The sequence below is a fragment of the Podarcis gaigeae genome (genome assembly GCF_964106915.1).
Source record: "Podarcis gaigeae genome assembly, chromosome: 8".
Taxonomy (NCBI): Eukaryota; Metazoa; Chordata; class Lepidosauria; order Squamata; family Lacertidae; genus Podarcis; species Podarcis gaigeae.
The window spans coordinates 9,224,913-9,247,863 of NC_139684.1; the positions used below are offsets into that span (position 1 = coordinate 9,224,913).

A 22,951-nucleotide genomic window follows, 5' to 3' on the forward strand; every position below is an offset into this window, starting at 1 on the left:
GCTATGGATGAAGTAATAAACCTAGCACACGGCACAGAGAAACATGGCAGCCATAACAGAAAGAATGGCAGTGTTTTATATCCTCAAACAGAAGCTTTGCCACTGATTTGCAGAACAGAGGGCGGGGTGAGGAATTAAAGGGTGCACGGCCAGTCACCTGCACTTCAGAGCCAATTTTGATCGTCTCTTTGAAGCCACCAAGAGCGCAAAGAGCAGCGACTGCCTGGCGAGCGATCCTTTGAAGCTTGGCGAGTTTCCTTCCGCTGCTGCTGCCATTCTCCAGGATACTCTCTGCATATTTTCCCAGCTGAGGAATATACATCAGAGCACGCGAAAGGACCTGAGGGAGTGTGGAAGAAATACACAAAAATTTTATTTTCCTTTATATATAAAATATTTTGTGTGTGTGTGTGTGTATAAATAATTGTCCAGTAGCACCTTAGAGACCAACTATGTTTGTTCTTGGTATAAGCTTTTATTTTTCTATAAAGGGTTAGGAAAACAAGGACAGGGGTAGGGTGTGGAGAACTGGCATAATTGCTGTCTTCTGACTGAATTCTAGGTGACTTTTTATGCTTACAGAAGAAGCTCGTGTTGCAGTTTGGGCAAGTGACTCCCCAACTTTCATGTTCACACCCAAGAAGCTAAGGATCCTTCCCTGACTTACTTTTTCAGCTGTGGTTGTCCATATCTGAGCTGCATTGGATTCTGGTGCCATGAGCAAGCTGTGGAGCAAAGCAATCACCTCTGCCGCCATGCTGTTTGCTACATGGCCACTGATGAAGGGCCTCACAGGGTCGGTTCTGTTGAGAAAAATGAATGGTGGGCTGTGAGTTGTTAATCCACCTCTTCCAGGCCCAGATAACTCTTTGATTAGCAAGTGTGGGTGAAACCAAGTGGATGACAGTAGTGGAAAGATCTGGCTCCATGTCATCTTTGCCTGCAGCAGAACCTCAAGCAGAACCCTCAAGACCTCTCAGGGGCCGGCCCCACATTTTACCAGCCCTACTCCATTAGCCCCTCCGTTGCCTTTTTCTGGCAGGAAAGTGTCCTTGAACTGTGATAACGCTTTCCTGGATAAAGGATGGAGACATGGGTGTGCATGTCAGAAACATAAAGCAAATCAGAAACCTTCAACTTTTGAGTGGGTAGAATATGATGCACTGTACAAAGGTAAGACCATCCACTTTTGCCTGTGGCCCTGACCACCACTGGGATGCAGCCTCTGGAAGGTTGCCCACAAACGATTGTGGCCCACACAGCCTGAAACAGGTTTCCTACCTCTGGTCTAGTAAAGTAAAGGGACCCCTGACCATTAGGTCCAGTCGTGACCGACTCTGGGGTTGCGGCGCTCATCTCGCTTTATTGGCCAAGGGAGCCGGCGTACAGCTTCCGGGTCATGTGGCCAGCATTACAAAGCCGCTTCTGGCAAACCAGAGCAGCACACGGAAACACCGTTTACCTTCCCACCGGAGCGGTACGTATTTATCTACTTGCACTATGACGTACTTTCAAACTGCTAGGTTGGCAGGAGCAGGGATCGAGCAATGGGAGCTCACCCCATTGCGGGGATTTGAACCGTCGACCTTCTGATCGGCAAGTCCTAGGCTCAGTGGTTTAACCCACAGCGCCACCTGTGTCCCATACCTCTGGTCTACAGAGAAGCTAACTAGGGGTCAGAGTGACTTTTGATTAGACAAACCAATTGTGTGGCCAAGATTATGGCTGTTAAGACCTTTGACTTACAAAGAAGATGACTGTGTATGAGACCTTGGTGCTTGGAAAAAAAATGAAGAGGAGTAAAGCCTTGGAAGTCGATAAAAAGGATGGGGGAGGTCTCATTAGTGGATAAAGAAGTGAGAAATACCTTGTTTAGTGACTCAGCAGCTGATAAAGCCATAAGAAGAAAGCAGCAACAGCATGCGCTTTTGAGAAAATGCTGAAATGGGATGTGCTTACAACCAGTTTGGAGAACTTACAAGAACATTTAAGTTTCTCCCCAGCAGAGTTTGAGCAAACAGGGAGAGTAGAAAAGTCCTATGCCCACCTTTTTGTGACCAACTCTAAGCATAGCTGTCAACTTTCAGATTTGAAAATAAGGGATCAGGAGCCTCGAAAATAAGGGATCAGCAGCCTCACCCGTCCCGGGGACAGTCTACGGGATATCTAACAATCCGGGATAGCAGTGGGAAGCAGTGGGAAACGGCGCTGGAATAAGGGAATAAGGGAATTCCCGCAAAAAAAGGGAATGTTGACAGCTATGTCTCTAAGCAGCATAGATCTATGCCTGTCCCTTCTTAAGCCTAGGGTGGAAGAGTACAGTCCACTTCCACTCTACATCAGGGTATTCTGGACACCAGCAGAGATTCTGTACCTGGCAAGCTCTGAGTTCCGCTCCCTGCAAATGGAGATTTGTGCTGTTTTCTTTTTGTCCCCAGTTGACAGGCCACTAGTGCTTTCGGGACTGACCGTTTCTACCGGTGGCCCCACGCTCACAATCAATCCGGACTGTGCCCACTTGGTGGCCTTCCGCAAAGCAGCAGCTGCTTCCTCCGTGATCACTTCGCAGCAACCACTCTGAAAAAGAAAGAAGCTCTTTTGCAACTCACACAGTATTTGGAATGCACAGGCCAATGCCATTTACCCTAAGGCTAACTATCACTAGAAATCCCTCTTTTTCTAGTCCTGCAGGCTAACTACAAAAGCATCAATTGGCAAGCCACATCTTCTTGCTGGGGGAAAAATTGTAATTACTATTTTCACTCTTGCAAAGCAGATTAAGCTATTCACACAAGTAATTTATTTTGCCCTTACTTTGGTCATATCTCGATCCATCTTAACCACCTTCTCCATATTGGCTCCTGTTCCGAGGCGAAATGGCCGACCTTCTGAGCTACTACAAAGGGAAGGATAAAACACAGAATAAATGTGGCTGCAGCGTCCAGATTTCTTAACTGCGTTCCACAGAGCTCAAATTACCTCAGCAATGGCTGAAGCACTTCATGAGATGACTGGTCTTCCCGCTTATGTATAAAAATGGAAAGTTTGCCATCCACAGCCTCACTCTCTTCTCCTGGATCTTTGTCTCCTTTAAGGGAACCTTTTGGGCTGGCTTTTGTCAATGAAGTATCAGGTTCAGAAGCAGTTGGAGAAAGAACCGTCTGACATCCTGCAAGCGAGGAAAACAAGCTTTAAGCAATAGCTGTAAACACATTCTATACCTTTTCTGGTAGTATGCAAATACTAAAGAAATTTAATTCAGTTCATAGTTTGCCCTATACCAAGCTACAGGAATGGGCAAGCTAATCACATAACTCCTAGCTACAATGATAAGACCATCTATTGTCCTAATCCTGAAGTATCTCAGACTTCCAAAGGTCAGTTTGGAAAAAAATGTCTCACACTGATTCCAATGGGTGTAGGCTTGGTCTATAGATATGCAAATGCAGCAAAATGTGATGGTAGAGTCCTGTTTGGACTGTAATAATAATAATAATAATAATAATAATAATAATAATAATTATAATTATAATTATAATTATAATTATAATATAAATTATTATTATTATTATTATTATTATTATTATTATTATTATTATTATTATTATTTATACCCCGCCCTCCCCAGCCAAGGCTGGGCTCAGGGCGGCTTACAAGCAATAATAAAAACAAGTTGAATGATTACAACTTAAAAACAAAATTAAAATACAACATTAAAATATTGAAACATTAAAATATTAAAATGTACCCTCATCGCAGGAGGAGAAGGAAAAGAAAAAAGAAAGAGAGGGATGGAATCAAATTGGCTCCAAGCCAAAGGCCAGGCGGAACAACTCTGTCTTACAGGCCCTGCGGAAAGAGATCAGATCCTGCAGGGCCCTGGTCTCATGAGGCAGAGCGTTCCACCAGGCCGGAGCCAGTGTTGAGAAGGCCCTGGCTCTGGTTGAGGCTAATCTGACTTCCTTAGGGCCCGGGACCACTAAGGTGTTGCTATTTATGGACCTTAAGGTCCTCCGTGGGGCATACCGGGAGAGGCGGTCCCATAGGTACGAGGGTCCTAGGCCGTGAAGGGCTTAAAGGTTAAAAGCAGCACCTTAAATCTGACCCTGTACTCCACCAGGAGCCAGTGCAGCTGGAAAAGCACTGGGTGAATATGCTCCCATGGCAGAGACCATACTGGTACTTTAAACTGCAAATAGGAATATTGAGACACTAACGGGTTAACACCACATCCCCACAATCGCCTAGATCAGACAAAAACATCTAAGTTTTGAGAAGTTTAGCTAGCTCCTGAGACTCCTTTCCCAGTTCTGATATTTTGCTAAATTAAGCCACAGAGCAATGGAAGAGGAAAAAGAAAGCCTTGCTAGTTTTTCCTGGCACATGGTTTTTACTTCAAGGAACATTCAAAAATGGCATTTCTGTCTGCAGGAAAATCATTTCATGGTAGCGTCTTAAGAACCACTGCACTGGAGAACAAACTTGCAGCATGAAATGGTCCTGTCCTGTCCTAAGGATATTGCATGTGCAGACAGAGACTTACAATTTGAGCAATAGAGGTTCTCTGGGGAAGAAAAGCCTAGACTTGTGGTCCAGCTACTGGGAGCATCTCTCTGAAAAGCCTTGAGGTCCAGGCTAAGTACATATATGGGAGGCTTGAGACAGGACTCCAAGGCAACCTTAAAGGCTGTGCTGGAACATAGGGGTGGAAGTGGCCTGTAGCATCTGCTGTTCCAGACCCCCAAAAAGGCTATGGGAGATCAGGGCAGACAATGGAAGCACTGAGGCAATGTGCTTCTGTGACCCACCCCTGTAACGTTTTGTGGAGGTTTCCAAACTGTTATAAAAGGAGGATCACAAAAGTGAAAGATGCTCCCTGAATTCTCATGCAGCAATGATTAGTTTCTCAAGATCTTGAGCATTCCCTACCTGGTACCACGTAATCAGCCAGTTTTGCTAAGAGCAGGGAGGCAATTTTAGAAGCTGGGTCACTGGGGTCATCCTGCTCACTGTTTAGGGAGGGCACAGAGTAACTCCAGGGTGGCAATTCGACATTCCCACAGTCCTCAACACTCATGAGTGGAAGAGCAGCACGGCAGAGTTGAAGGATGATGAGGACCAGCTTTGGAGAGGGACGCTGGTCCAAGAGCAGAGAGAGAAGTTTGGATACACAGGCTGGTTGGCTTAGAATTGCTTTGCCAATGTGGCTCCTGGAAGAAGACAAACACCAACAGATTTGAATGCATTTTTTAAAAAAAGAGATGGCAGTAACAAATCGGTGGCACGTGCCCTTCTGGCTTGCACTCTTTATAAAGACTTGAGAAATGAGGTTATCACCCCTCTTTTATTGTCCATTCTGGGTTGGCCAGTCACTGCCCCAGTGTCCTTTCTCTTGGCAGATCAAGATGAGCAGGTGACAGCAAAGGTTGCAAGGTTTTTAGCTGGGGCAAATAGAATAAGATCCACTATTTGACTATTGATTCAAATCCCTAAAATGTATTTTATATTCCTGACTTTTTATTTCTATTCTTTGTATATCATGTTGTTGTTTTATTGCTAATGCCAATGGATGACGCAAATAAAGATTCATATATATATATAGAGAGAGAGAGAGAGAGAGAGTGTGTGTCTTTAAACAAAATCAGGTGAAAACAGGATGTTCTATACAACTTGGGTTCCAAGCCTAGCAAAATTGTGATTTCTCAACTAGAGAGTAGAAACAGAGCTAAAAAGACTAGATGCAATGCATCTTCAATCAGGGAACCATTGTGAACTGTAACCATTTATTTGGGATGCGTTTCAGCTATTGCTGGGATTAACAGTGGGTTTGTTTGTCTTTTTGTTTAAAATGACCCTTTGGGGGCCAAATTACAAGGCAACCTTTTTCACTTTCCATGGAAAAAGGCAGGAGGACAGCTCTCACAACAACACAGCTTTGGACAAAATAAAAGGCATTGAAATTGGCTGAGTCATTTTAAACAACAAAACCTTCCCTTTGACTTCCCACAAAATTCAAGGGTCACAACAAGATTGCAGAGTCAACTCATATTAATCTTCCTATTTACATTAATGACACAACATACTAAGAAGAAAATGTGCTACAGGAAACTGTGGGTGTTCTGCCATCCAAATGGCTTTTGCTCCAGTAGCATAGCATATCAAGCTGCTCAAATATTTAGGATTCACTCAAAAATGTAAATACTTTTTTGTTGTTGATTCTATTCATTCTATGAGTTCATTCTAGTCTAAAGTGTGATCCAGAGACCAAGAATTCGGCCGTACCTAGACAGATCATTCAGGAGACTGAGCACATCTTGCAGGGCATCATTTCCAGCTGCCTGGTTGCCACAGCACTCTGTGGCACGTGCCAGGTGGTTGGTTAAGAGACTGGAGACCTGGCGAGCCAAACCTGAGTGCACAGCCTCAGTTGATCCACCTGCAAAAGGAATATAAATGGGATCATAGTTGATGAGATCCAACTAAAACACACTGAAAATCTTTTAGAAAAAGGAGAACACCTATCATGAAAAATGTAGATTGGAGGTTGTAGAAACATTTATTGATTTATAAAAGTATTTAAATACCACCCACTCATAAAATATCAGGTGGTATACAGCAACATAAAAAAACACACCATTAAAAGCAGTATAGTCCTGAGTGGGCCTTTTAGACATTTTTGTTGGGGTTGTAAAACTTGAGTTAGAAGATGGTTGCTTTGGATTTAGATGCTCTCCTGCACAGGAAAGTCAAAAGTCCACAGGAGAATTAGAAGTATAATAGGATGTTTTGCTCAGGAAGTTGTGCACAGGAGTGTCAAAAGTTCAGAGTCTGGCAGCCAAGGAGAAAAATAAGAATCTCCAAGAGTCTATCTCCTGATTAGCTAAAAGGGGATGAGGTGGGAAGTGATAATGCTGTACACAAGCCAGTCTAGAAACTAGTCTGAAAAAGTCGAGGAGTCAGAAACTTGAAAAAGTGAAAAAGGGATGAGATGCTTTACAGGCATGTCCAGCTGTTTTGGGACTACAACTTCCATCATTCCTAGCTAACAGGACCAGTGGTCAGGGATGATGGGAACTGTAGTCCCAAAACAGCTGGAGGGCCAAGTTTGGCCAGGCCCACTTTAAGAGAGCTGCAACATTGGAAAATGAGAGTGTAGATGGACAGTGAAGCAAAAAGGAGCCAGGGGAGTTTTACACTAAGTTATTGCCACTGAGCACTCAGTTCAACCAAAAGCTTCCATATCTCTTTACTGCACAAATATGTTGTCAAGCATCTTAGTTCACATAACCAGGCCCAGGCTTGCAAGCCCCTCCTACCTTCCTCTTTTTCCCATTCGACACAACGGTTGGCTAGCACTTGGAATGCAGCCCAAGCCATGGTGGCCACTTTCTGCTTCTTTGTTTGCTTCTCATTGGAGCTGGATTCGGTCTGGCTGCTTAAACTGCACAAGCGATCCATCAGCTGGACAAGGCCACTCCGCACCAGGCACTTCTCTTCACTCCTGCCCAGAAACATGAACCACGACAGTGGGGTGACAGTAACATTTTAGCCCTCTTAATACACGCCCGAGTTGAAACCACACAACAAATATACAGCGTCTGTCAATCTCATTTCCTGCTTTGCTGCTGTATATAATACCACGGTGTCTTGTGCTTAACTATTTTAATTGTTCTAATTATATTCTGAATGCTGAGTCCCATGGTGAAGCTATGGCCAAAAAGAAGAGCAAGATCTTTAACTATCTATAGACAAATTTGGACATAAAAACTGATACGGGCTGCCTTGGCATTCTCAGTACAATGTGGAGTTACTCTATCCCTTTTCACACTAGGGCTCTTTAGAGCTACTGAGGCATTGCTCTTCCACAAGCATCTAGAAACTGAATTACTGCTACAGTTCTACATAGCATTTAATGTATGCTCCCATATTCCCCATAATAATCCCAGCATGCCTATTCTCATAGGCAAGATTTGAATATGTTTATTCAGAGGTAAATTCCTTTCAGTTCAGTGGGACTTGGTGCTTTAAAAAAGTGTCAGTGTCTCCCTGTTTGGTGTGGTTTAAAGCAGTTTCTATTTCTCCCAGTCCCCCTTGATTAGTTTCTTCTTCAACCAGGTCAGAAAAGAACTAGTTTAGGGGGGAAAGATCTAAAGGGCTGGTATCTGGAAGAATCAGGAACTGCTCTAAACTGCATCAAAATGGGGAGACCTTTATGCCACATACCAGTAGTCAGACGATTGTTCCGTCCGGCTCAGTTACATCGACACTGATTGGAAACCTGGGGAGCCACGTCGAAACAGGACTCTTTCCCATCCCTACCTGAATACGTTGGTGATTGAATCTGGGACCTTTTATGTGCAAAGCATGTGTTCTACCAGTGAATTATACGCCCTTCCCATAATAACCAATTAAAGGGCTGATTTCAGAGAGACATTACTGAAATTGGCCTTTTAAGCATTTCCTATACAGTGGTACCTCGGGTTAGGTACTTAATTCGTTCCGGAGGTCCGTTCTTAACCTGAAACTGTTCTTAACCTGAAGCACCACTTTAGCTAATGGGGCCTCCTGCTGCCGCTGCGCCGCCAGAGCCCGATTTCTGTTCTTATCCTGAAGCAAAGTTCTTAACCTGAAGCACTATTTCTGGGTTAGCGGAGTGTGTAACCTGAAGTGTATGTAACCTGAAGCGTATGTAACCCGAGGTACCACTGTAATCCCTCCTAGTTAGCAGCACTGATGAAATCAATTTGTATTTACTTGTCTTAACTTTTTATTGGCACAACTGCACCTGATAAAAATACTACCAGTAATTCAAAATGAGATGGGGGGGGGGACTCACTTTGTGAAGACAAAATTCCAGCGGTGGGGGAAGGGGTGGCATAACAAAACATTCCAATGGCAGCAGTGCAACCAGAAAAGGAACACAGAAAGGTGAGGGAGGCATCGCCACCCACTTTTAAAAACGCTTCTCATGAACAATTGCTTGATTTTGGACACGTTTCCTCATGTAACAGGATACTCTGCTCACAAGCTCTCCCACGGTGGGACATGCCTACCTGGTGTATGGTATTGTGCACAGCAGGCCAATGCTGTTTGCACATGCAATGGGGTACCGAGCGCAGAGTGCCACCACAGAGGTCATGGTCTCCCCAAAGGCTTCCTGAACTTGCTCCACCATCCCACCGCAGGTGAGTTCTTCAATTCTGTGGGAAGTTAAACAGTCAGGCCCTATTAAAACAGACTCTTTAAAAACATAAACTGCCCCCAAATCCCTGGAGGATGCAAGTGTGAGGTGCGATGTAAGAAAGAAGGGACTTTTTCGCATTGAGCCAGCCATGCATTTTAGCAGCTTGCTGCAATTAATACCCACACCCTTGAAAAGAGCAAAACAAAATCCACCTGAGAGATGGAAGAATAAAAAATAAATTGTGAAGGGAAGAGGCAGGGAGTCAGAGGCCTGTTAAATTACAGACTTATGCTGGTTTTTAAACAGCAATGGTCTTTCCTCAGGAAACCCTGCAGATTGGCAAGTTGGACTTACTGTGACATGTTGTTCTGGTCAATGCATTCAATAAGGGGGTGCCAATTATCACACAACTGCCTAAAGAATTTGTTCAGCTTTCAAATTTGTCGGAACCTTGGCTTTAGCAATCAATTTCAAGGCGGTCTAACCAGTGGCGTAGCGTGGGTTGTCAGCACCCGGGGCAAGGCAAGTAATTTGCGCCCCCTAACCCGTGGATTTTTGCACTCGAGTCTCTTCCACTAGATTAGTTAAAGAAACCCTTACCCCCTAAGAGAGTGAGTGAGCCAGGTAGGGGCAGAGAGCTGCGAGTGCGAACGCGCCCCCCCAGATGTTGCGCCCGGGCCCCCCTGCACCCCCCACACTACACCACTGGGTCTAACCAACCACCACTCAAAAGTGTCCCTGTGATACGGTCTCATGCCACGAGCAGTGCCATTTGGGCCATCTCCAGAGTTCCTTCAATAAGTCTGTTTTTGAAGATAAGGCTGACTCCCTCACCGCCTCTGCCAACAATCCACATTCCCCTCCAGCCCTCTCCAGATGTGAGTCCCTGAAGGGATCTTACCGGGGGCCTCCTTGAAGCACCATTGTGACTGGACCCACAAGATGCGTCACACCACCAACACGAACAGCTGCTGTCAGGAGCTCTCGCATGTGCACCAGGGCCTGTTTTCTGGTGTTTCCACGGCGCCACCGAGTCTGAGCAGCTAATAGGAAACTGCTGCTCGATACCTATGAGAAAGGGATGGGTGAATCCTGTGACGATGCCACTGGGGACATCAGCAATGTTTCTGTTTGTGATGGCTGGCTGGCTCAGAGCGTACCATCTTCCTTGAAGCATGCAAAGTGAGGGTTACTAATAAAAAGTTGCATGTAGTGCAGGGCTTGCCAATGAAGTGCTGTGGATGCCAGTGTGCTCATCAGTGTCCCCTATGGGGCCCACAAGTCTCATTAAATATCCCTTCAAAAAGCCACAATGCACAAGTGGCCGTTTACTTTTCATACTCAATTCCTGGCTTGCACTATGTCCCCTTAAACATGCCCACAGTTCACTGGGTGCCAAAACTAGACCCCTGCCGCTCCTTCCATTCTGAACAGGATTTAGGGTTAATAGCTATATATTGTACTTCTACACACTTTTGAAATCAGGTCTCAGTCTCTGGCATCTCCAGCTCAGAGGATCTCAGCAGATCTGAGACATTCCCAGTTAAAAGTAGACCAATGGCATTAGTATAATGCAGCTTCAGACATATAATGACTTTCGACAATGTGAGCCTTTCTACAAGGTTTCTACAAACCCCGTCACCTGAAGTTCAGCAGGTGGTGGATGAGGAAAGGGGTCTCTTGGTCATATGTCCCATTTATGGAATAGTCTTCCCTAGAAAAGTTCACCTGGTGATAATGTTGGTATCTTTTTGGTGCCAGGCAAATACTTTTTAAATCTGTTTGGTCATCCCAGTACATTATGTAGCTGGTCAAGCATGCTTTTCATGGCTTGCTGGATTTTGAAGATTTGTTGATTCTTCGGGGGTATTGCTTTTACCTAGTGTTCTATTGTAATGTGTTTGTTGCTTTTATTCTATACAGCCCTGGGAGACATTGTTTTCTTGCAGAGCATGCACAGGTATGAGAATTAATGCTCTCTGACTGCAATAGTCTGATAGGCACACTAACTTCTGTCACTGGCATGACTTACTGCTTGATCAGGATTGGTCCCGATGAAAGCAAACAGCTGCCCCAGCAAGACACTATAGGTGGGCTTGTCTCGGCTGTCCTCAATGGTGAGAGACTGAAGAAGAGTAAAAGAGCTGCTTCTGTGGCTAGTCACATGGCGCCGCCTACAGAGAGGAAAAACAGATCTTATTAGGGAGATTCAGTCACCTCCAATTACACTGAGAGGGTAACGAAACACTGGCTGAACTTAAAGGAAGTGAGAGACAACATATACCTCTGGCTTGACCGCGTGAACTCTAGGTCATCATTTGCAATCATTTCAAGATCAGATGGTGCTGACATACTGCGGAGGAAAACAGGCTGGCGAACAGCATGGGATATCACCTTTGTTTCTGATGCTGATTTGCAAGCTGTAGTGTTAAGGGAACAGAAAGAAGCTTTGGTTTATTTATTAATTTTTATTATTATTAATTATTATTATTATTATTATTATTATTATTATTATTATTACTATTATTATTATTATTATTATATTTCTATACCTCTCTTTATCCAAAGATCCCAGGGCTGTGTACACTAAGAACATAATTTATGCAGCATAATAATAAAATAATCATACTAACAGTCCCTACCCCATCCCCACATTTAAAGAGAAATGCTTTTGCCTGGCACCTAAAGAGATGTAATAATGGTGCCACCACAGAATAGGCCCGATCCTGTGCTGTTAGCCTCTGAACCTCTATGGAGACATAGAGAAGAGCCTCGGATGACAAACACAGGTTTTGTGTCAGTTTATATGCGGAGAGGTAAGGTTTTATAGGTCAGCACCAGCACGTTGAATTGGCAGCCAGTGCAGCTGGGCCAGGATCGGCGTTATACGGTATACTAAAACAGTTTTATTCTGGTGAGCAACCTGGCTGTCAAATTTTGCACCAGCCCCATGTATAACAATTGCAGTAAGCCAACACAGAGGTTGCCAGAAAGTTAGGCTATCCCTGTCCAGATAGGGGCATAGCCGGGCCACCAGCTGAAGCTGATGGAAGGCACTCTGCGCCACTGAGACCACCTGGGTCTCAAGCGACAGTAATGGATCCAGGAGCACCCACAAGCTATGTACCTACTGCATACAATCCCCCCAACCCCAACCCCGCTCCAAATGAAGTGACATATGATTAGCAGAAACAAAGACAGGTTGATTAATAAAAGCTTATATCGGCTGGGACTACTGTTAATATGTTATACCTCTCTTTGTCCTTTGTAAATTCAATTTTCTTTTTATTGTGGCATGTTATATTTACATTTATGAGATGAAGCAGAATTAAATGGAGTAAGAAAAGGGAGGAGAACCCACAACACTTTCCTCCTATCCCTTAAAAACATTGCTGCTGCTTTCTTCTTGCTTCCTACTTTCATTGCTGAGTTTCTACTCTTAAGCAGCTTGTAAATTGCAGGAAACACTGCACTGAGAGCATCTTTCACTTTAAGACATCAGATTCTTTTCTTTCCTTACCTGGTGTCTCTGCAGGTGTGCCAGATATACTCCTGGTAAGCCCAGACTGTGCAGCAATGGTGACATGCAAGAGCAGCTCAGCTCGGTTCATCAGGCTCTTGACCAGTGTTTTTGTTTTACCCATGGGATGCAAAGGCTTCTGAAGCAGTGAGTTCACTTCTTGGAAGAATTTCTCCCTAAAAAGCAGTGAAGTTAAATCCCACACAGGTCAGATGTCCATTAGATCTTCAGAAACACATTGGAAGAGAACATCCAATGCTATTCAAATCTGAGGTTGCATTAGGAAAAAACCTGGACATTGGGAACCTCAGACTGGAACTTACAAATGTACCAGCCCACACGTACCAATCAAATAAACCACCCAAATAAAGAGAACAGAATCTCTACTGAATTCAGCAGCCACACTAACCTGAGTGAGATAACCATATTCTCGAGATCGCCTCCATCAAAAGAAATCTCTTTCATTGAACACAAAAGTTCCAATTCTTTCATTTTGCTCTAGAGAGAAGGGGAAAATATATTGGAAAGGGAGGCCAGATATTGCATTTTTAGGTCGTATAGTACCTCGCGATATTTTATAGGAAAGCATGGTTATTATTTTTTAATGAATAAATAGAGTAGAACAGAATATATCTGATTCAGGAGATAATGTAGAGTTTTTGTTGATTACGTGGACAGGAAATGTCCACTTTCATCTGTGAAATAAAATCCATCTTTCCTCTTCAGTGGTCAGATCCAGCACAGCATTGGTGCTCTGAGCTAGTTGCACCGGATGCATTAGGAAGCAAAGATTCAGTTCCTTTCATTTCCAAACTAAGAATCAACCTGACCAATTAGCACAGCCTCCGCCTTCAAATAAGGATGGACAATTCCTGTTTCTCATATTTTTAGTCTTAAAAATCGCAAAAATTCACCAGCATTTTATTGTGAATTTCTCCTAATATACACATTTCCCAAAATATACTGTATTTTGAATGCTATTTTCACTAATATATGCATTTTAATGCATATTTTCTTTTAAATCACATATTTTTGTACACATTCTTTGGTTGGAGAACTCCATCACAAAATGTGAAGAAGTGTGAATTTTGAAAGACAGCTGCACTACGGTTCAAAATATTGTTCCAGGAAGCATGAGTTAGGAAGGTTCACTTTAAAAGTGGACCAACACAATTTTCTCCTCTGCCCCTTCCTCCAGCTGTTTCGGACCACATCTCCCATCGTGGCTGGGGCTAATGGGAGCTGGTGTCCACAACATCTAAAGGGTGACAGGTTGGGGAAGGCTAGATTAGCACATATCAGGAAGAGAATCTGGTTCCAAAAGGGTAAAGAGGCTTCAGGTAGCTAAAGGCAGGAAACTCCCACCAAATATTAGCTGGAAAGGAAATACATATCTGCAGACATTAGTTAGGCCCTAAATGCACAGACAATGCCTTTGCAGAGCACCTTCTCCTTACCACCAGATCGCTAATTGACTTCAACATCCCTCTACATTAGGGTTACCAGACATCCCCGGTTCCCAGGGACAGCCCCCGGATTTGCAAATCTGTCCCCGGACAAATTCAGTCCCCAGATTTGCAAATCTGTCCCCGGGAAATGTGGCAGCGGCAGCCTCAGCAGCCCGGAGCCAGCCTGGTAGCGCAGTTGGTTCTGACTGGCTTCAGGAGCTGCTTGCTGCTTGCTGCCACTGCCACTGCCAAGGGGGAACCGGGGACGTCCGGGGATATAGATTTCCTGCCACCTTCCCCCTTGGTTTTGACAGATCGGGGGAGGCTCGGGAGTTGCGGGTGGGCGGCCGTTGCCCAGTAGGGGTGCAAGGCGTGTGGTTTCCCTGCCAGGCAAGGTGCAAAGCCCTTCTTTTGCACCCTGTGAAACATAAATGTGCAGTGTTTTTAAAAAGCCGGGCAACGGCCAGTTGCCCGTGACTCCTGAGCCTCCCCCGATCAGACAAAACAAGGGCCCCTTGTGCTACATAGGAGACCCCAGCTCTACTGTTTCAGGCAGGAGTCTTTCCCAGCCTTTCTAAAGATACCCAGGCGTTTTGCATGCAAGGCAAATGTTCTGCCTTCACCAAACCTGCAGGTTCCCTTTCCCCTTCAGTCTAAAGAATTTGAATTATACTGAAATAATTACGCAGAGCCAGACCCATTTTCTAAATTATCTGGCAGGAGTAGAACACTGGCAACTATTTTTACAATTCCCCTCAAACTGCTCGCTTCCAGTTGCTCCATTTTATTACCCTGACATACTGAGGAAACCCTCAGATCCTTTGGAGACGCCTTTCCCTTACCTCTATGCCTGCAAAACCCAGCTGTTCCTGGAAGAAACAGCAATCAGCATTTGCAGCTTAATTTCCAGCGCAGGGTCGATCAGTCAGTCTGCTTCAAAGTGCCCATGATTTGTTCTTGGGCACTAATAAAGCCAGCACAACGTTTTATAGGAAGAGGGAAAGCGTACAGCAATTTAGAGATAGCATTGCCTGAGTTCCTCCGTTCTTACCAGCACTGAAGGGGATCAACATATGATACTCACCTCGTTAAAATGATAATCATAAAAGAAGGGCACATTGTTCTCCAATTTCCCATGCATGGCATCTTCCACTTCACTTTGCCATTTCTGTTCTAATTCGGCGACACTCTGGGCAAAAAAAGAAAACAAAAAAGTGGGGAGGATGTGAAAGTGTTGGAGCATCATTAGCCTACCCAAAGGTAAGGGGAAATGTGCTCGGTGTGCTAAGAATATAAGGGTCCCCCTGGAGATATACACCTTAATTATAAAGGGCCCGCCATCTTCTTTCTCTACACCGGAAATTTACTTTTTTGTAGCATTTTTACCTGCAATTGTCTTTCCATGGCATTTAGTTTCTTAAACGTTTCTCCCATAATTTTACAAAGCAAGTCATATTCTTCTGCATGCTCCTCTTGATACTGGAAGTTTATGAGGGACTGGAGTGCATCAACCAGGTTCAAATGTTTGATTACACATGAAACTACCATTTCTTCCATTATGTCCGGCTGGATGACCTCTCTGTTGAAGGTAAGCATAAAAAACGAAAACGAGTTGGTAAAAATGTTTCTTGGCAAATGGGCATGACAATTCTGTAGATTTGTTTTAATAATACTAGTGTGTGGTGGAGGAAGGGGATGATTCACACCTAAAAGTATCTCAGGTAGCATCTACCTACATATCAAAACCATTTATTTAAAAATCACATTTAAACTCAGAAATCCAACTACTAAACATACTTAATATCATAGGCATATTATGAAATGACAGCTATTGAAGAATTAAATAAACCCACCCTTCAGTTTACTTAAAATGAAATTATTTTAAACATATGATTTGTTACAAGTGCATATGACCCAAAATGAACAAGAAAAAAAAGTTCTAGTTACAGGTAGATAGCCGTGTTGGTCTGCCGTAGTCGAAACAAAATAAAAAAATTCCTTCCAGTAGCACCTTAGAGACCTACTAAGTTTGCTATTGGTATGAGCTTTCGTGTGCTTTCGTGTGAAGAAGTGTGCATGCACACCAAAGCTCATACCAATAACAAACTTAGTAGGTCTCTAAGGTGCTACTGGGGGACGCGGGTGGCGCTGTGGGTTAAAGCCTCAGCGCCTAGGACTTGCCGATCGAAAGGTCGGCTGTTCGAATCCCCGCAGCGGGGTGTGCTCCCGTTGCTCGGTCCCAGCGCCTGCCAACCTAGCAGTTCGAAAGCACCCCCGGGTGCAAGTAGATAAATAGGGACTGCTTACTGGCGGGAAGGTAAACGGCGTTTCCGTGTGCAGCTCTGGCTCGCCAGAGCAGCGATGTCACGCTGGCCACGTGACCCGGAAGTGTCTTCGGACAGCGCTGGCCCCTGGCCTCTTGAGTGAGATGGGCGCACAACCCCAGAGTCTGGCAAGACTGGCCCGTACGGGCAGGGGTACCTTTACCTTTACCTTTAAGGTGCTACTGGTAGAAAAAAAGGAGGAAGAAAAGCTGTTACACACCTGATGCTGGGTCTGAACTGAGGCCGAGCTCGACCAGATATTTCCCTGAGTTTGATCATGATTCCAGGAGGGAGCCTGATCCTTGGCAAGTCAAAGTAGTGACCAACAGGAGGCACAAGAATATCGGAGGGATAAGTGAACTCTCGGTCTTCATCAATGGTGAGAGGCAGTGGGGAGGGGCTTGGGGTGAGGGCTGGAGAGATGACGCCATTGGCTTCCACTTGCCACTGGCACCTGGAAAAGGAAAGAGAGGGAGGAAGTCTTCTGTTCCTTTCAGGCCTCAAACAAGATCTATCCTTTCCAAAGTAAAGCAGATTAGAAGACAATGTACCTGAAGTGTGCATTCCTAGCAGAGAAACACACTTATTCCTCAAAACAAAGACCTTAAAACAGCTTCACCATGAAGCTGTCTGACAAACACCAATTGGGCCTTCAGTTTCAGAGTCTTTCTGACATCTCTTATGAGGCCCCTCTTGCACACTCTGGAATCTCTTTGTTGTTACTCCCATTTTGTTTGCAATTCAGCTATTCATCCGATTGATGAATTTAGGAAAAACACCCATCTTCCACAAATTTTAACAACCTTGCTGTAACTCAGAGCCAATCTGGATGTGATTTGGGATGTCTCTCACCCAATCTCCCAATGCCTTTTTCTTGGTGGCACTGAAGGGGTGTGTGTATGTTAACCCTTTCCTGCTGGACTGGTCTTGACACAATCAGCCACACACCGAAACTGCCATTAGGAGTGATTTCACTTGGGTAAAAGGCACAGGGTAGAAATTTTAACTTGCCAACTCTACAATTGTATGATTTTATGATTCTTCTCCCACAATCCCCTGCTCCCCAGCAGCTGCTTTTCAACAGAGAAGAAGACATGGGACATTCCTAAGCATGAGAGGACCATTTCATATGGGCTTTGGTCCTAAGCCACCTGCACACAAGGAAAAAAGGCTTAGGAGGCTTCTGGCATCTGGCAAGGAATTAACATCCTGCCCCCTTGCATTCATCCATATATTATTTACCTCTGTAAAAGTTTAGATCTCAGAAGATCTTGGCACGTTTCCTCCTCTTTGGTTATTTCTGGTCCATTGTACAGAATCCTCAGCATAGAGCAAGCCAGCACAGACAAGCCTAAAGCAAGGTCTACCAAGAATGGCAACCCCCCCGACACATCTTCCGATGACTCCTTCAGCACAGAAAGGCAAAAATGCACACACAACAATTAATGCTATTGGTTTTTATATACTTATAAGTGTTAAAGTTGAGTGACATATGAATGTGTTGTCAAGGTAATTGGGGCCCACAATATGTTAGGCAGTACATGTCTGTCCCTCTTCCTCTCCCCTCAGATCCAGCATATTTAGACTTACTGTAGCAAATTTCCAGTAATGTCCCATATACAAACCTAACACAAGCCTACCTGAAGGAGCATCTCCATCCCCATCGTTCTGCCCGGACACTGAGGTCCAGTGCCGAGGGCCTTCTGGCGGTTCCCTCACTGCGAGAAGCCAAGTTACAGGGAACCAGGCAGAGGGCCTTCTCAGTAGTGGCACCCGCCCTATAGAACGCCCTTCCACCAGATATCATAGAGAAAAACAACTACCAGACTTTTAGAAGACATCTGAAGCCAGCCCTCTTTAGGGAAGCTTTTAATGTTTAACAAACTATTGTATTTTAATATTTTGTTGGAAGCCGCCCAGAGTGGCTGGGGAAACCCAGCCAGATGGGTGGAGTATAAATAATAAAATATTATTAATATTTTTATACCTGTGCTCGAACTGTACAAGCAAAGCCCCACATTGCTTTGTCTGGGGTGTTGTGTTCTCGGCCACTCCGCATTTCAAAGGAGAAGGTAACGGTGTCCCCTTCCACCTTATGTTTTGAAAGGGCAAAGGAGAAACAGTTAAACAAGCAGCTAAAGATAGGGTGCAATCCCTCTTTCATGCACTGCTGTCTTCACAGACTTTCCATGGGGGTCTCAGGAGTATGATGGGGTAGCAAGGCATTACAACAACTGAAATGGCTCTAAAAATCACAGGAAGTCACATTGGACAGACTCCGGTTCAAATCCCCACTCAGTCATGGAGCTCACTGGGTAACTTTTGGCTAGTCTCCCCACCCAGCACTGCAAACGGAACCTATCTAACAGGATTGTGAAAATATAATTGGGAGGGAGGGTAGGGAAAAGAAGAATTGATGCTATTCAGAAAGGTAGGAGGCAAATGCAGAACATTAAATAAATGGATGTGTGTTTTAAGAGACTTTGCCGAAGCACTTGGACATTCTTGGGCAAGAATTGGCTTTGGATATAAAAGCCAACCACCCTTCTTCTGGTTGACCAGACATGAGATGGAAAACCCGAATAATACTCGCATACATAATCTGATTTCAGAGGTTGCATCTGGCAGAGGTCCTTGACCATGGAACCGTGAAAAATGTGGAAAACACAAGGACTGGAGGTGAAAAGGAAGTAACTGCGATTGTTCCAGGCCCATGAATCCATCTCTCTTACAAGAGATCATGCTTAAGCCTAACTACAATGGCACTATTTTTTCATAATTTTGTTTTTAAAGATGACCACTAGCTTTTTTTTAAGTGTTCTTTAAAAAACACAAAGACAATAGCCAGCCTTTCCCTGTACATTTCAAGTTATAACTGTATCAGAAGATCAGATCAGCAACAATTATAGCCCTGGAGCTGTTCCTTTGCTTTTCCCTTCTCCTCCTGCCACTCATTTAACACTACAAAATAAATACTGAACTCAGCTGCTACAGTCCTCCTTGCATGATTCTTTTTATGGGTCTACAACAAAACACAAACCATTTTTCTATAAAGTAGTTCCCAAACAACTACTCAGCCAGATGGGTGGGGTATAAATAATAAATTATTATTAAATTATTATTATTGTTATTATCAAATTTGGTTGAAATCTTGTTGCTGTTATTTTAAAAAAGAGAAATCTTTGCTCTGTACCTTTACTAAGTCTTTGGGCCAACCAGTTCCTAAGACACTCCGGCTCCCATATCCTAGGGTGTTGCCCCCATATTCAGCAACCTTCCGGCTATTTGTGTTGGGGCCTGCGTAGATCACCAGCTTCAAGAACATGAAATAAACTGTTAGGTGGGGTAAAGACAAATACAACGTGCAGACTTATGGCAGTTTGAATATTTAAAGTTAATTCCAAATTGTTGTGAAGGAGTCAAGCAGGTGGCTTTCTGGTTTTACACACAAATCACTGAAGCAATAATACAAATGGCTTTTTAGAAGTAAATAGCAGGTGCAGGGCCTCTGATCTGGACCAGGAGCCTGGCAGGAAAGGCCACTTTCCTTTTTGAACCCCACTCCCCATTTTCCTGATCAGGATCAGAGCTCCTGGCCTGCTGTTTGTATGCAAGAGAAAGATCTGATCCTTGGCAACTGAAGTTTTCCTTCCAATGCAAACATCAAGTGCAGGCACTTTGGTCCCAATCAGGGTCACAGCAAGAGACAACCTGCCCCACTCAGTTCAGATTTTGATCCAGATCACAGCCCACTCCACCCTACTATTGCAGGTGTTTACATTTTTTTAAAAAGGCCACTGGCTAATGACATGTATGGTGCCACATCTAGTTTGGCCCTCAACTAGCAGTCAACATTCAGCAATGAATAAATTAATTGCAAGGGATCTCCTCTTCACACACAACCAGCTTCTGTGATCCCACACAGAGGCTGGGATCAAAACCTTCCCCTTTTTTTCTTCCTGGCAAAAAACGGTGCTATAGATATGTCTGATAGGCACAATCTGTACTTTCTGGAAACAACTGAAGCCATTTTCTTCCTTAAAAAAAAGCTTTTCCAGCTGGATAAATAGGTCTCAGCCATGGGTGTCCATTTTGTATTGTTTTAAAATTCATTGGTTTTTTGTGCTGCTCTCAACTGTTGTTGTTTTTTAAGCTGCTTTTATTATACAGTGGTACCTTGGGTTACATATGCTTCATGTTACATGCACTTCAGGTTACACACTCCGCTAACCCAGAAATAGTACTTCGGGTTAAGAACTTTGCTTCAGGATGAGAACAGAAATCATGCTCCGGTGGCAGGGGGCGCCCCATTAGCTAAAGTGGTGCTTCAGGTTAAGAACAGTTTCAGGTTAAGAACGGACCTCCGGAACGAATTAATTATTTAATCCGAGGTACCACTGTATTTTGGACATATATGGAAGGCAATTAATAAATAACAATAATCATATTGTCCATGATAAAGACAGAGAGCATTAAGGGACAGAAGCTTCTCCTGTGCAAACTCTACTCAAGGAAATGGAAACTGCACCACAGTACTGACTTGTTGTGTTCCACTGGGAAGATCTTTCTAGCATTCTACTAACCTTATCATAATCATACTGTGAAGAGCAGCGGCTATCAAACCTCAGGTACAAACAACGGGCTCCCGGAATATGCACCGTCTCCTTAAATTTGTAATTGTCTCTGACGGGGTGGACTGTCTCTACTGTCTTCCCAGCAGCCCAAGGAGCTGGAATCTTTAAGCCAGTAAGGAAACCTGGCTCTTCTTTTTCTTCTAGCATTCTAGCGTTTAAGAAAAGAGTGAAAAGGGACAAGCATTAGCAGAGAAAACATAGAGTTTGTACAACAAACCTATCACAACAGCAGACACATGTGTAATGGTTCTAGGGGTTGCTCGTGTGTAAGTTGCCGCCACTCCTGGCTAGGTTGCCTGGTTGAACCCTTTCTGTCTGGACAGCCTCTCACCCGTGGCTGTCTCAATCGCTGGCAGAATCCGTCAGTGGGCGTTTCTTGAACTTCTTTCAGCAAAGAAGTTCTTTGACGCCAAGTCTCCTCCTACTCTCCCTGCGCGGAAGTCTTCTGCGCAGGGAGGATGTGGGCAGCGGAGGACCTGCGCTCTCCCCGCTGCGCTGGTCTCCGGCGAAGAGTCCTGGAGCCTCCTCTCCGATTCCCCCATCTGCCCCCCCTTCACCACTGGTGTTACGCTGATTTCCTTCCCCAGCAGATGGGCTGTCTCTCTCCCTACTGGGACCCTCTCCGGCATCCCTCTGGAGCCTTCCCTCCGCCTCTGGCTCCGATGGCAGTTCCCTGACAACATGGTATGTTGTGCTGAAGACAATTGAAAGCAGTTTGAAAGAGGAATCACTGCTCATGTGGGTTACAGTCATCTGACTTTCAGCTCTGCTCAAGAGGCTTGCTTGGCAGGTTTTTCAACTTACTGAATTCCCATCTAGTGTAGGGCTATGGACCCAAGAAGGACCTCAAAGCCTGTAGGTACAAATAAAATGCTACTTCCAGTGATGAGGCTGGCTGTTCAAACAATGCACCCTTAATATCAGGAATTGCTGAAATCTACTTCCAAGCTGATATTTACCATGCAGAGGAACCACACACGTTTCATACAGGCACATACAAGCTTTTCCTGAAGGACAAAGAGCATATTTGAGGGTGCTTGCCATTGGGAAAACAGGGAAAGTGGGGAGAGTTAACCTCCTTACCCCAGTGCTGCAGTGTAATAGGGACCACACACCCCCCCCCCCCATGGCTGCTGTTCAGTTTTACAAAACCTCACAAGATTCAGTAACAGATCTCACAACATCCCACCTACTTGTGACATATGTTGTTAAAAGCAGGATCAGGTAATATACATTGTGCCCATTATGAATTAAAACATAAAGCTCTTGAAACAATCTCAACCTTTTCTAATCTTGATGCTGTTCCTCTAGAACCCTTGAGGTGGCAGGGAAAGGGAGGAGAAATAAAAGCTATAACTTGCTCTCCAGAAACACCTTCAGTTGGATCTATAACTTTCAGCTCTTTATGAGAAATCCCCCCCACCCATGAGCCTACAAAGCAATTTTACAGAGCAATGCAACGCGGACCCAGTGGGGTTCCTTGCCTCTGAATCATTCTTCCATAATGATTTATGTCCAGAAGCAACATTGCCAGCAAGCATATGAGAGAGTGCCTTCAACATATTAAAGTAGTGAAGGATGAGGGTCAAAGGGCAGTTGGATGATGTTACGTTGATTACCTCTCATCAGGAAATAGCTTGCTCCTCTGCTCTGATGCCCCTCCAGGAGAACTGCCCGCTTCAGAGAAAACAGGAGACTGGGTTTTCAGCAGCAAGGCTGTCTGTAGCAAAATGAATACGGTTTGCTTGTGATTAGTAAAGTAGTATATAATACTATCTCTCAAATAGGGAAGGGGGGAAAACTGGAGAGGCAGGGAGGGAGGTGAGAAAGAGAGAGGCTGT

At 44.4% G+C, this 22,951-nt stretch overlaps 1 protein-coding gene across 2 annotated transcripts in view; it reads right to left on the reverse strand.

Annotated features, from left to right (window-relative positions):
* The window catches only part of HECTD4 (HECT domain E3 ubiquitin protein ligase 4), a 113,622-nt gene that overhangs the window by 36,279 nt on the left and 54,392 nt on the right, over positions 1–22,951 (reverse strand). For both annotated transcript variants that reach the window (XM_083750036.1, XM_083750035.1), the window contains exons 20-41: positions 22,730–22,830; positions 21,060–21,258; positions 19,670–19,789; positions 18,464–18,568; positions 17,719–17,882; positions 16,697–16,930; positions 15,539–15,731; positions 15,237–15,341; positions 13,114–13,202; positions 12,705–12,880; positions 11,469–11,604; positions 11,217–11,358; positions 10,086–10,252; positions 9,054–9,200; positions 7,317–7,501; positions 6,283–6,436; positions 4,930–5,210; positions 2,980–3,169; positions 2,815–2,896; positions 2,375–2,577; positions 668–803; positions 158–340 (exon numbers count right to left, since the gene is read on the reverse strand). In XM_083750036.1, the coding sequence (XP_083606162.1) occupies positions 158–340; positions 668–803; positions 2,375–2,577; positions 2,815–2,896; positions 2,980–3,169; positions 4,930–5,210; positions 6,283–6,436; positions 7,317–7,501; positions 9,054–9,200; positions 10,086–10,252; positions 11,217–11,358; positions 11,469–11,604; positions 12,705–12,880; positions 13,114–13,202; positions 15,237–15,341; positions 15,539–15,731; positions 16,697–16,930; positions 17,719–17,882; positions 18,464–18,568; positions 19,670–19,789; positions 21,060–21,258; positions 22,730–22,830 (3,492 nt within the window). The remainder of the gene's footprint in view (positions 1–157; positions 341–667; positions 804–2,374; positions 2,578–2,814; positions 2,897–2,979; positions 3,170–4,929; positions 5,211–6,282; positions 6,437–7,316; positions 7,502–9,053; positions 9,201–10,085; positions 10,253–11,216; positions 11,359–11,468; positions 11,605–12,704; positions 12,881–13,113; positions 13,203–15,236; positions 15,342–15,538; positions 15,732–16,696; positions 16,931–17,718; positions 17,883–18,463; positions 18,569–19,669; positions 19,790–21,059; positions 21,259–22,729; positions 22,831–22,951) is intronic.